This window comes from Megalopta genalis, chromosome 4 (assembly GCF_051020955.1).
Source record: "Megalopta genalis isolate 19385.01 chromosome 4, iyMegGena1_principal, whole genome shotgun sequence".
NCBI classification, from domain to species: domain Eukaryota; kingdom Metazoa; phylum Arthropoda; class Insecta; order Hymenoptera; family Halictidae; genus Megalopta; species Megalopta genalis.
Window position 1 is genome coordinate 12,159,944 of NC_135016.1, and position 14,720 is coordinate 12,174,663.

The 14,720-nt window shown below is 40.5% G+C and overlaps 1 protein-coding gene across 5 annotated transcripts in view; it reads right to left on the reverse strand.

Annotated features, from left to right (window-relative positions):
• Positions 1 to 862: 862 nt before the first annotated feature.
• Positions 863 to 14,720, reverse strand: part of Elk (Eag-like K[+] channel) — a 56,181-nt gene continuing 42,323 nt past the window's right edge. For 4 of the 5 annotated variants that reach the window (XM_033475543.2, XM_033475534.2, XM_076521317.1 and 1 more), the window contains 9 exons: positions 12,276 to 12,489; positions 11,356 to 11,535; positions 8,963 to 9,162; positions 8,562 to 8,811; positions 8,218 to 8,480; positions 6,826 to 6,974; positions 6,598 to 6,766; positions 5,381 to 5,756; positions 863 to 4,631 (listed from right to left, as the gene is read on the reverse strand). In XM_033475543.2, the coding sequence (XP_033331434.1) occupies positions 4,396 to 4,631; positions 5,381 to 5,756; positions 6,598 to 6,766; positions 6,826 to 6,974; positions 8,218 to 8,480; positions 8,562 to 8,811; positions 8,963 to 9,162; positions 11,356 to 11,535; positions 12,276 to 12,489 (2,037 nt within the window). In that variant the 3' untranslated portion in view covers positions 863 to 4,395. The remainder of the gene's footprint in view (positions 4,632 to 5,380; positions 5,757 to 6,597; positions 6,767 to 6,825; positions 6,975 to 8,217; positions 8,481 to 8,561; positions 8,812 to 8,962; positions 9,163 to 11,355; positions 11,536 to 12,275; positions 12,490 to 14,720) is intronic. The other variant, XM_033475550.2, reaches the window with a different exon arrangement.

Here is a 14,720-nt window from a genome sequence, read left to right on the forward strand (position 1 = left end):
TTGAAAAGCAATTATATACATGAGAGTGCAAATTCAGCAGAAAAAATCGGATAAATGCATCGGAACTGCTTCGAGAAGAAGCAGTTAAAAGCGTGTATCTTTGAATTTTTAGTTGAATAATAGAAAATACTTACCACAATCAATACACTCGTTCCTGGTGAGCATATATGATGTAAGTTTTTTCATTAGAAACCACTAATTACCAACTATTTTTTAAAAAATTATTGGAAGCACCAAGGAAGTAGCACTCTACTCAAGAAGAACCCCATAACTATAACGGTGGGGGTCACGTGATCCACTACGCATATCAATTTGAAAATGTGGTTTGCAAATGCGTGGAAAAAATAAAAGGAAACGCCATAGAAAAATAAATCGACCGATGTATGAAAATTATAAGGATAGTAAATGATAATAAATAGTCATAATTCTCGAGAAAGCTTAGAATATCATTGTTTAGCAATCTTGTCGTCAGAGGTGGCGCGGCGGTTATATAAAATTAACGTAGTATAGATGCCGTTATGTTGACCGTGCAGTGGTGGTGTTAACGCGGGTGCTGTATTCTTTCCAGAAAATTGCTGAAAACTTGTTGAAGAAGATATCCAACTGCAAATGAGTAAGTAAGAAACAGTTTTAAAGTACTTACCATGCAAGCGACGATTATTTTTTGGACAAATCAATTGATATATCGATCAAAATATCCAATAAACCGGTAAAGGGGAATCTCGTGCTTATCGGGAATCGCATGTAGTCCTTCTCGCGCAAAATTTGTTCAAACGATGTATACTGCACGAGATCAATTGGTTCAATATGTCATGAAGTATGATCGGCAAGTGTTGGATCAGGTTGAGAGATACACGAGAAGTTTTATGTTTCAATGATTATTTTTATTTGTCAGTTGTCATAATGAGACGAATGAACGAAGGATGCCAATTATACGATGCACACTGTACAATAAGCATTCAAGAATATTTACAAACATTTGAAATATTTCCGAAATGTAGATTGGTTTTGCAGTTGTCGACTGTGTCCGCTATTTATCGTTATTTCTCTGTGTAATTAAAAAGTGTGATACGCACATTAAAATGTAACGCGGCATTTCCTTGAAACAATCGCAGAAAAGATTTTTACAATAGGCACAAGATAGAAACTGAAACGGCGGCCGTGTGAAAGCATTCTGCAAACTTTTCTGCACGTTATCAAGCAACTAGATTCGTTAACAAAGATACTTTCAGGATCTCGTTACTCCCAGACAGAGTTGGGCAATATTTAATGCAGTTAACGATTAACTTTATAATTTAACCGATGTACACGTACTCGCAATTAACTAAACTATTAAATGTTTAATCGCCGATTGGACGGGCCATTAAGGTTTTAATCACCGGATCAAATCAGTTGCTATTTTTGACGAGCACGTAATTCGTTTCAATCATCCTAAGCATCTGGTCAACCAATCGATCGCAATACCTTCATTAATTAATGATCGATTAATGCCCAACTCTGCTCCCAGACCGTGTAACTAGAAATATATTTCTATCGTTTTAGAATTGTAGCTTCCTTTTTGTTTTCTGTGTTTATACAATATATGAATAATTCCCAGCCGATGTGTAATCCGTACGAGTGATATGATAAACTGGGTGTACTCGACGCCATTAAAACATTCATTCTCGATCGTGGTTAGAATAAATGATTCGTTCGATAATATTTCGCTCGCGAAAACGGTTGAGTATATAGGGATTTGAATAATTGAATACGGTGAGATATTTTTCGCGTTGCCGGTTCTCGGAACGGAGAGGCAGACGGTGAAACGCGTTCAAGCATAGTGTTTTGATATTCGATACTCTCCCGAAACGAAAACCTATGGTCGTCGCGCCTCGGTTACACAGAGGATATGTATATGTATCGCGTTTTTTTGTTGATTCTTTTAACCCTTCTCGGTATTTTTCAAGAGCAGTGAGAAAAATAGATCTTCGTTTTTAAGGCCGTTGCATCTCGAAGTTCTCTCTAAACTAGTACGATTAAAAACCTTTGCGATAAAAAATTTAATTAAGTTTAGCTAAGGTTTCTCGTAACTTCGGTATCCTCGCACCTCGACGTTAACTTATTAACTAAGTTTACACGGGGAAAGTTATGCGCGCACTTATGTACTTTACACACACACGTGCCCGCGTATGTACGTACATGCAACGATGAACCACACATTGTCGCGTCTTAAGGCGAGGCAATTTTCTCATCTTTTGTCGTTCGTGTTTCTTTTTGTTTAGTACCAACGATGAGTACAGCGTCGAATTCGTTTATAACAATATACATTCTATTATCTCTTCTTTTCCCTTTTTTACTTTTCCAACGAGCGTCCTCGAGAGAGTTTCTCAGATTCGAGCGTTATGATTTAATCGTATTTTGTGCTTATTGACATTCTCTTTGTATTATATTAAAGAACGACGAGCGTTTCCCTTCTCATCGTTCGAAGAGTGTAAAAAGTAGTGTAGAATACATGAAGTAGGTTAAGACAACGTTACATTACACGAGATGTTGTTGTTGTTGTTGTTGTTGTTGTAGCTTGAACGATAAAGGTGAGGAGCATAGAAATAGTATAACAAAATATATGAAATATTTATAAAACAGCTACTTCCATTGGCATTTGTAAAAACACGATGTTATTGCGATCGCAATTATTCTTTACATTTTCCTCTCCTACGATATCATCCTATTGGTCTCCAATGAAACGGCAAGGTTCGATTATGGTCTGGGAAAGGTGATCTCTAATATTGCATAATGTTTTCGCGTATTTCAACCCCCTGAGCGGACTCGCGCCGATAATTACTCGACACGTATCCGACGCGGTTCTTCGTGGATCTCTTCTGCTGCGCCAGAAGATCGATTTCTCATCGAGCTGTTCGTCGTCGAAGTCCGCTCGAGGATCGAAGTTACACCCTTTGCGACGAACAGGGACGAGAACGGGAAGTGATTTTCACAAATGCCGATTGAAGACGAACAAATACAATTGTCGTGCATGGCCAAAGCCGTGCCTTATCACATATTCCCGATAGCGACGTATGTATACTATTTACATGAAATCCGTTCCAAGTATTACTTACAAGTTGGATATACACTCGCGCGAATACATATCTCTCTATGATACATACGACATCATTGTGTGTCATCTACTAGGAAAATCAACGGGTTCGAATGCAACAAGTACACGTTCGAGTTTCACGGCTACTTTACAGTGACTATTAACACTAATTTGGACGTCGGCGGATGCATCATCGAAATCTCTTGTGCACGTTATTGCTACGCTAAAAAGTTTTCCCCCTCCTTCGCGATATTTTTAAAGTCCTCCCATCGCCGGGGACGACTGCGATATGAAACGTTGAACGTTCTTTTCCCCCTTCCTCTATTTTTCCCTTGTCGATCGATTCCCGAGAACACTACCGATCTTTTCGCGATCTGCTGATTTATTTATGGGGCGCATACGTTGCGGATAGAACACGTTTAGATACACGTCGCGACAACTTGAACGAGACCGTCCCGATAACTAGGTTAATTAAAATCACAGCAACACGTACATACATGGAATGATACAAGCGAGATTCTTCCGAAGAAAAATAGGATATTACCAGATACGTATTTACATCGACGCTCGTGTTACACACATCGGAAGAGGGGATGGTGGGATCGGTGTGTTAAAAAATAGATCTCATATAAAAACGTTTCGTCGATCGTCGCGTGTTAGGTTTTACGTTAAATCAGTTTAGTTACGAATACGAGAACATTGCACGAAACGGCATCGCGTCTGAAACACTTTGAAATTCGAATTCTTGATTGTACACGTGCCTGAGTAATAGAGAGGTTCCGATCTGACAGAGAGGCCAGCAGCCGTCGAATTTGTTCAAGCTGAAACGTTCCGATGGAGTTCAAGGCATATTTCCCGCCGTTCATTAAAAAATCATTTAGCTCGCGCGTCCGTCTTTCGCAATGCAATGAATTAGCGGCCGGTGCTCTTCTAGCTGCAACTGTGCGAGAGCCACCCTTAGCCGGGCCGCGATAAAATAACGTTAACGAGGGTGTAATTTCGACCGCGCCCTCGCCCATAAATATCGAACCGATGAAACTAAGGCGCTGTGCCTGTCTCTGTTTCGCGCCTAGACCATTACAGACCATTGATCACTCGCAGGACCTTAGGAATTCCACGACGTCGGTAGACAGGGTACGCTTCGTAGAACGCTTCGAATAGATGATCTTTCGCTAGCTGGTCTCGTTCCTGCTTTCATAGCCGATCGCTCCTCGATTTCGCGCTCGATCGGTGTCCGCGTGACAAAACATGGGTACGTACAGTTCGCCGGTCGGTTAGCTCCTCGTTTCCCGATCATCTGATATGTCTGCTCTCGGAGGTGTTCATTTGTCGAACGGATCGAACTTCAACGATCTTGACTCCGGCAGTCCCCGCACGTTGTTCATCGCCTGGCAATAGGACACGTTCTCGGCGTCGCCGGCGCTGAATCTGTGCGACTTGTTCTCCGGGTCCCACGTGGAATTCGTTCGTCTGTATGAACGGGGAGGAATGTGTCGGGCACCGTGGCCGTTGCCGAAAACGTAGCTCTCGTTCCCTGCAATCATAATCGAGCAACTCCCTTCTCAAACTCGAGCGACGTCTTTCTTGCACCGCCGCCTTCTCAGAAGGGAGCTTTTCCAGATGTCCAATTTATTTTTGGAAAACTAACGCTTAGAAGTTGTAGCATCCCACCCGCTATTAATTAATATCAGCGTCATTCGCCCGGACAATTTTACGTTTTGGGATTTTATACATTCGTGTTAGTCGTAAACATAATTTTCATAGAAAAGAAAAACCTGAGTTTCGATTTCAATGGCGGATGCTGAGCATTTTATTGACTACCCCTACCGAAGTTTGTATTGCGTTTGGATATATTTATTTAAGTATGGATATATTCGAAAATATATTTATTTCGTTACTTATTATACATTTTCATTATACATACATTGTTATGTATATTGCATATACACCATATTATACAGTTACTTCGTCTACTAATACTAATATGCATGGTTAATTCGTTTCTAATTATTCTACGAAGAAAACTAAATTAATAGGATATTTCCCAATTTACACATTTTAGTTTATAACGTCATTCTTTGATCCGCATAATAATAACAAAATCTTACGTTTCCTACATCGGATAGAAAAATCACCAATAGTGGACTGTCGGAGTCCATTCTTTTATCGAATATCAATATTTCCGGGTGAATGACATTCATATTAAGAGGAGACGGGATACTGCAAATTCTACTCGTTAATTTTTCGAAACTAATTGGACATCTGAGAAACCTCCCTTGTTTGTTACCTCTGTTATCAAAATATTACCTTGCGACGGCGTCGGCGAGTGTGGCGGGGTACCGGCAACAGGCGACAGGGGTTCGTAGGGTGGCGGGGGTGGCGACGACGGCGAGGGTGTCGGGGACGGTGGCTGCCTCAGAAGAACGTCTGGATCGAGTTCGAGAATCCTAAGCACTCGGTGAGGATGCGCTCGAATCCACAGCTCGAAAAGATCCACCGGCCATTCGGTTTGCGTCGACCCGTCGCTCATCCATGTCACCGATGGATTCCAGCAGATCGCGTCCGGCGGATGCGACGAGCTTCGCGCCAGAACTCCGCTGCCTCTGGTCGCCGGCATCGGCAAGTTAGGGTTGCTTTGCGGCGAGTACGTCAGATTCTGCAGAGCTTGGATCGCGTTCCTCACCTGTTTAAATGGAATCGGTTATGCGATACGTTTATGTGCGTTGGAAATTATTCTAGTAATTAATTCGAGTTATATTAATTATTCTAGAAATTATTCTAGAAATTATTCTAGTAATTCGTGGGTAACATTATTTCAGGAACACTGTTCCTGTTGTTTCACACTAATCGTAGAATTGTCGGTCGAATGGCCGGTTTGATAATTCCTTTTCTTTAGCTATGGAAATTACAAAAGCACTTCCATCGGAAACCATTCCGGTGTCTCTATTGTTTAATATCGAATTCAAATGAGAAATCTATTGTTGCAACCACCGTGCTAATACCTTCTATTATGTACTCTAACCGGATTTCCGTTTATAAATAAAAGAATTAAGTTTTCTCCGAATATATACTAATGTAAAAATCGGAAAAAATTTAAATAAATCCAATGTTGTAATTGTTATAAGGCAACGTAGGCACTTTTAACGCAGGGTACGATTAGTTTATACTAATATAGATAGATAATGTAGATATAGTATATATATATATATATATGTTTGAAAATATAGGAATTTCGACACTAAATCTACCATGTGGATTGAAACGACCGGAGTCATATTTTTCATTTCCAAACTGTTGAAATTACGAGGACTCCTCTTTCTTGAGAAACGATTCAATTTCTTCGTTGTAGACTACATTACAATAAAAATGGCGAAAATTCCAAATTAATTCAATCATGTCATTTTCATAAAGCTATACATTTGTTGGTCGAAGATGATAGGTTTAGTGTTAATCCTTTCGGTTGATCTTGTTAGATGGATCCTTGACGGGAAACGTTTACTTTGTCTCATCTTCCGCGAACATACCTCGGAACTTAGCGTAGCCACGTCCTGGTGCAAAGTGGACACTTGGGTGTCGAGTCTTTCCACCGATCCTCGGATATGCTCCTCCATGGATTCTTGGGCGATCATCTGCGCCGCTCTTCCTCTCGCCAACACGCTCCTTCCTGCTCTCCTTCCCTCCCTGTATTCGTCCCTGTGTCGCGAAACATAGCACTTGAGCGATGACAGCGCAAAGAGACACGGCGAACGTACCTGAACTTGGCGTGTCGTGGGCTCGATGTGTGCAGGGGCGATTTGTTTGGCGGCGATAAAGGAGAAGTTTCCCCCTCGTCGGGTACATTTTCATCGTCTTCGCTGATCGATGGCAGGGTCAAAGAGGGTCCGTTCATATCCGATTCTTGCTACAAAAGGTTTGAACGGAAATGTTGCCAGAAAAATTCCTCCCTTTTCTCTCACCCCTTTCACCGCGCATTCTCCATCCGCCCTTCACGCTAGACTTCGTCGGTTTTTGATAACCGGACTTTTTTTTTTATAAATTCGTAAAATTCGACAACCGGTTTGAAAATTGTTCAAATCCGGTTTCGGACACTAGAATTCCCGTGTAGAATTTAATTGATCGTTCAATCAAAAACGTCGATATTTTGACTTGACATTGCTTCGGGGATGAACATATTGTGGTAAAACTAATCTTCACGAGTCAGGCGAACGTTTGACACGCAAATCCGCAAACGCATTCTATTGCGATGTTCATTTAATAACATGAGGCAACTAACGAAAGAACTGAACATTTGAATTTCGAGTCGATACTTTGTTTCATAACCCTTAAATGCATGACTTTTTGTTTTCAATTTCTATTTAACAAACTTTACTAAAAAGTGAGTGCATATTAACACTATGCCGTCCGCAGATCTTAGATATGATTCTTTTGTTTGACGCCGGCATAATAGCTTGGAAATTTTAGATTTAAAAAAAAAATTTCGAAGATGGCGGTAATATAAATTCCTAACATTAAGACAAGTCATGCAAGAATTTTCGTACTTAATTCTTAGTTAAATAAGCACAATGCTATAGTTAGATTGCTGCCTTTTAACACCCAAGAAATATAGTTAAAATGTTATTTCAGTTTTGGTGGTGCCACCGGACGGCATAGTGTTAAGGAAAAAATTATATCTTTACGAAAATAGTTTTTTATTACAAAATTATCGCATGCAGCCAATCGGCTATAAAACAAAATATTCTTCTAGATACACTACATATACATATATATTGTCAAACGGCAACACGATGCATTTAAGGGTTAAAATCACATTTCCCGAAAAAATATTCAATAAAACGAAAAATGATAATTTATATTTTGTGCTCTCACGACACTGATATTTTTCTCATATATAAAATATATTTAATATATAAAATATATTTTATTCTGTCGTATTTCTATAGCTTCATAATAAAGAAATAAATTCAAATCGTTTAAATAAATATAGCTATTTTTCACTGTTTTAATTACATTTGCATTGTTTATGCTTATGAAAATTTGTAAACCGGTTTAGCCGGACTTTTTGTTAATATTGGTTTACCGGTTTTTTCGAAAGTCGTTTCTCGTTTAAACCATACTCGGCACATCCGTCGTGGCAACTGACTTACCTCGGCCTCGTAGCCTTCCCGTATATTGTAGGTAAGATCGTGCTGTATGTCTTGCGCAAATTCGTGCTGATACTCCGGGTACAGCCGCAAAACTTCGACCAGACCGTGCATGTGTATGCATTTCAAATCGCAGTAAGTAAGCGCTTTCACGTCGCAGCTCGACTTGACCACGACGTCCGCGGACCCGGAACCACCTGTTCCACCCCCGTTGCTGCCGTGCTGCAGGTGAACGTTTATGTCGCATCCGACCAAGTCGCCTTTCCCTTGAAAGTGAATTAGTCGCGGTTTAGAGTACCGGGTTTAGAACATTCGGTATTCGAGGTTCCTGGCGCCGGTGGCCGTACCTAAAATCGCCACGACCATGTCGTTTTGCACGACTTCCATCGATCCGTTGCACAAATAGTAAATGTAGGAGAGAGCGTCCCCCTTGTGGATCAGATATTCGCCGGGAGCGCAGAAATTATTCCGAATGCGTAGCGAGAGCAGTTTGAGGCAACCTTGGGAGGCGGTCGCGAATATCGGTAAATTCAAAATCTCGCGATGCAGGTGCATCGAGACGTCCCCCCTCAGTTCCTCGGGGAATTGCTCGAGGGTCTAAAAGGATTAATACACAGGCTTCGTCTCATTACTCCGCGAATTGATCCGGCCCGACAACCGACAACGACGATTACATCGCGCCGGGGTCGGGGCTCCTCGGCGTCTTCGTAACGCCGAGCCTAATTATTTGCGTGATACGACATTATACCTCGTGTATGTCGATACCGTGGTTCAGGGACCACATGGTCTGGAAATAGTCTTGCATTCGCTGTTTCAGTTCGTCTGGTATCTGATGCAATACGAAAAAATCCTTGAGATCCCGCAATTTTGTTTGGTAGAGCGATCTTCTAGAGTAAATTCTTTGAATGATCGCCGTCACGTTACCAAACACCACAGCATGCATCAGAGCTGTAGCATACACGATATGTACAGTGTGGAAATATTCCCTACTGCAAATTTATGTCAACTTCATTCCGTACTAATAAACATCGTTCGCGTCTAGTACACGTAGGGCAAACTCGCGTAAACTCCGTGTTCGTTTCATATTTTCTTTGCTGGATCACAATATTGAGCCGATATGAGGCCACACATACACACAGGCCTGGGGAAATAATTTCATATGAAATAGTAAACATTGAAACATTTGCATAAGTAAATAGCAATTCGGAAATGTTATTTCATTTAATGGTCAAATTATTTCATTAAATGTTTAAATTATGAGAAAATACTGTTTACTATTTGCACGCAGACTCAGATACAGAATAATATATTCGATTTGTACGATGACGCGGAAGATTACATTATTGCGACGGTGTGTCGTCCGAAATGGAAATTTCGTTGGTTTACCTCAAAATCGAGGAGGCAATAAAATATCGGTTATTAAAAATGAATTAATAAAATTGATGCCGAATTGAAATATTGAATGTATTGAAATACGAACGTATCAGGTCCATATGTTGCTGATAACGAATGAGAATTTGTTTATTTGATCAATGTTCCATTTACGTATAGTTTTACAAGTAATAGTGTGCATTCGACACCGAAATGGAATTATTTCGGTACATCCATGATAATGATACATCACTTCAAAGTTATAAAAAATACCTAACAATCAGAAATCTATTTTTAGAATATAATAACGAAATTTCTAAAATATATCGAACGAAATTCATTAAAAGATAGTATGCCCGAAAAAGTGTGTTTTGTTTAAAGTAACAAAGTGAATCAGTAACTTATATAAATTATTCTTCTATGATGTTTTCAGTTATTTATTCAGAAAATAAACGTTTTATGGTATCGATATTTATATTTACTTTATATTAAACAAAATTAATGTCTTATATTATCGATAAAAGTAGGTACACGATACAATAAAAAATTAAAGACTAACCAGGAAGGGTTTTTAGATATCACTCTCCGACTGTTTTGGTTCTCAGACATATTAATGAGGACTGAAAAAGAAGAGATACTTTTTTTTCATATTCAGAGGGTGAAACCACCCCTCGAAGTTCATAAGAAAATACGAAAGATTGTTCAAAATTTGCTCAAAAATTATTATCAAAGTTGGAATAAATTTCTGGACGGGTGAATAACATTCTTGTAAAACCAGTCACCCCTATCATCGTGTAAACTACCCCTAATCGTTCAAATGTACATTTAAAAGTCATGAAACCAGCATGACGATTCATAAAATCTTTAATAGACCTCAGCAGTTAAAATAATGACCGTTTCACGATAGTAAATTGTTTCGAACACAGAGAAACATCGTTGTTGACGTAGGTGGTTAGTTTTCTCAAGCTCTTCCTGGGAAACATGAGCTCACGCTCAAAACAAGATAAGAATTTACCTACCTTTCGTAAGCAAAAATAACACTGTTACCATTATTAGACGGCGGATCTGTATGCAAAATAAAAATTTCGTTCAGCAATCATATGAAAACGAGAGTTCAATGAAAATATATCTCTTCTTTTAATAGTTTTAATCAATTGAAAATAATGTAACAGAGTTCTTAAATCCTTCCAATATTTTCACTATTTTCTATTTCTCTCATCAATTTTTGCAACAAATTCGTAACACCCGCTGTCTGATCAGTATAAATGACAATTCAATGCTTACATTCTGGTAATATGTATCATTTCAAGATCACGTAGCATTACCAACACGCGATCTTCCAAAATCAGCACGAAACATGATGCGAGTAAACGCTCTCCATGAATAAAAATGCTTGCCTATTCCACAGCATTCATTTTAATCGATTTTTTAATTAGATAAAGTAGAACCTTAACGCTACTTGTTCAAATTTTGTTCCATCAAATTGATCAAACGGCATCCGTTTTAAAGACGACTGAAAAAAGGGGTAGCCTGATCACGACATTACTCGAGTTTACCCTACTGTCTCTCTTTCTCTCTCTTTCTTTCTCTCTCTCTCTCTCTCTCTCTCTCTCTCTCGTTTCGGTACACCGAATATTAACGCGTCGCACGCGAATTCTTAGCGAGCAAACAAACATGCATCGAGCAAACCGATTCGATTGATTATCCGATGATCCATCGATAATACAACCGGGCAAACGTGTACTATACTGATCGATGATGATTACTAACCGCCAATAAGCATCGCGCAAATGGAGAATAACTTCTCGGAGAACGTGTTGGCCGACACGTTGCCAAATCCTACGGACGTTAAGCTGCTACAAGTGAAATACAATGCTGTGATGTAGCTTTCCGCGTGAGTCACATTTTGCACGGAAATCTTTAATCTCTCCGCCAGCGTGTGAAGCCAACCTGAAAAATTGCCTCGATTAAAGTTCGCCGAGCTCTGTTCGCGCCGAGCTCTTGCCGAAAAAACAAAATATTCCATTGATCCCCCCCTGGCACGGCCCAACCAACGCCGCTTTAAAATATGACGCGAATGTCGGTCACAAGTGTGCCGACGTCGATAAAATCTATTCGATCGCATTCAAGTAGAATGCACGACCGTGCGCGCTCTTAAGGTGGATATAGCAGATTCAATCTCTGCAAAGCTTGCCGGGGTTCTGGGAAAGTCCGCGAGAAAAGCTCTGTGTATACGTGTGTATGTAGAATGCCAGGAGTGGTTTAGGCGGTCGCCGATCTGCGATCGGGCTCTCGCGGGAAACGCCGCAGAACATTATTAATTTAAGCGAGCATTTATCACTCGCTTAGCGAAATTAGACGGCAGAATTTCGCCGTGGAACGCGGGGGAGGTGAAGTTTCCGGGCCGCCGTATGCAGCGCACCCGCGGAACAACAGTTTCTACGGGCGATTCACAGCTCTCCGCAGACGAGTTCCGCGGAATAATACGCGCGAGACTAATCTGTATATCTAAGCGCGTACATCCTGCACACATGCATATCGGAATAGATGATCCGCGCGCGTGGCAAATCCCAGAACGGGCAGGCGGCCCACTTCGCATGGAACGCACGGAAACGTTTTCGGCCGTGCAACAAACGACCACCGACCGTTCTCACCTGTCCAGCACCCGCGGTTACGAAACATCGACTTACCGAGGTCCCAGTCACTGTCGTTTTTCAGTCTTTCTTTTTCCGCGATAACGAACCATACGCAGGCCATCCAGTGCGCCAACAGGATGAAAAGTAGCATCAACATCGTCAAAATGACGGCGCTGTACTGCGAGTATCTGTCCATCTTTTGCAGCAACCGCGCCAGCCTCAGCAATCTGGTCAACTTTACCAAATGTATGTTACCGTGTCCCGATTCCTGCGATAAAAGTCTGCGGTTAGTAAATCGTGACCCGCCGGTCGGATTCGTGCTGGCGTGCACACGAATTTCGTTACAGGAAAGATTTACGTTGACGTTTATGCAATTTTTCTGGACGAATCCGAAATCCGTGTTTTTCATCCTGTCGCGTGCAGTTCGCGTGTAATTCCGCTTCGATAACAATGATTCCGGCAAACAAGACTTTTTCGCAGCACAATATTTGTGCACCGATACTTATGCGTTTCTCTCGCTGTATCCGAATTCGGCGTCCGTTCTTTCCCTGTCGCTAGGATTTCATGCATTTATGACGGAAACGGATCGATCGAATACGGGAACGGTGGAAAGATTAAAAGAATTTGAAAATACTATTTACGGTATATTTAACTCATTCAAGTGGTCAAAGAACGAAAACAATGCCTATGTACCGCGTAGCTTCTGTGTCTTCTAATTAATGGAAGCAATTTTTATTTTGCATGAAAACCCGCAGTCTACCTGTCACATACAGTTTTTACGTAATTCCGCGCTTTGAATAACTGAAACCCGCCGTTTCGCACGAAACAGAAATGTTTCAAATGGAGTTTAATATTTGTTTGCAAATGGAGTGTTAATATGCTGGCTGATTACTGCTGGCTGATTACGGCTGGCTGTACAAACGGGATGTTACAGAAAACCAAATACTCCGGAAAATCAACAAGTAGCACATTTTAGATAATGTTTTATACCTTGTTCATATATAGGATTATAGGTAATTATCGAAGATTACGTTGCGCGTTGTTATCACGTATTTATGGCATCGGGTGTGAGAACAACTTAACACAGTTTAGAGTCGAAAAGCGAAGAAGACAAATGAAATACTTATTTATCGACTTTATGAGACGCAGTTAAAGCGAACGAAGTTTTCTAATATGGACAAGTATTTTTATCACTTGAAATTGAAGTCATTTGTCACGAGCGTGCAATACCAGAAAATACAGAAACAGATTTAAGTTGTTTTTCCGATTATCGGATATTCTCGAGAATAAATGACAGTGAAAATGAAGCAGGAAAACTTTCTATTAAGTTTTTACGAAGAACCTGTACTTCTTGCAGTGGGAAAGTTTTGTACGTGCAAAACGATGTTGCGTATTGTTAACGAATTATTAATTCGACTGTATTTAAACGCGTCTGAAATTTCATTTGAACGCAAGAACTATCTGCAAACTTTCTTCTTATTTGTGAAAATATTTGTAAAATACTTCTAAGAACACTCTCGATACTTCGATTTTGGGGACAATTTTGACAGAAAATTTGATGTTCACTCTTTCGACGCAAGTCATTTAATAAGCGCCTTCCTTTTCTTTATCATTAATATTATATTAATATTATACTGCATGCTCCTAGGGAATTGTTCGTGAATTGTTTTGAAGCGACATTTAGCGACGCACTCAAAATTTGTTCCGCAAACACAGTTTTATTTCTATAAACAATATAAATTCTACCACGATTTCTTTTTCTCCCATTTCTTTCTTTTTTGCCTTTACCGGGATTGCTGTGAGAATTTGTATGACTCTCATTGAATGTATCTATTGCGCTTACGAAATGTGCATCAAACGACCAAGAAATACTTCAATAATACAATCGTAGTAGCACGCTTTTATCGCACCGGCGGCAACGCGAGATAAACGCAATATGATGCGTCCAGAAACATAAAAAATTCACGATCAAATCGTAAACGCATACTCCAGAACTTCTTACAGACGGAAGATCGAAGAATACGATTACGACGGACTCCGCGAAAACAACTCGATCCGAGTTAAGATGTTGTTTCACCGAATGCCTCATTAGAATTCAGCGTAAAAAAATACTCGTTAAGATTACACGTGAAAGCTCCGGTAACAGCAACAACCAAAAAAAAATAATGAGCGAACTTTTGTAGACCAGCGTAATTAACGTTGCAAATCGGACGGAGGAACGCGGGACAGTAAGAATTTCCGCGTCGGATACTTCGAATGCCCGATTCCGAGCAACGAGGAGGAACTTAATTGCGAATTCTCTGCCGCGGCTCGGCGCACGGCGTCGCGAACTTCGGATGATTGTATCATTCATCGTCGAGATAGCGAGAGGTTCTTCCGTGGAAACGGGGCGCAAAGAATCGGTACGTCGTTTACCGTAATGTACGTATCGGTAAACGAACCCCATTCACGATTCGCGTCACGGTATCGCTGACAGGGCATTCCGCGCACGTATCTTTT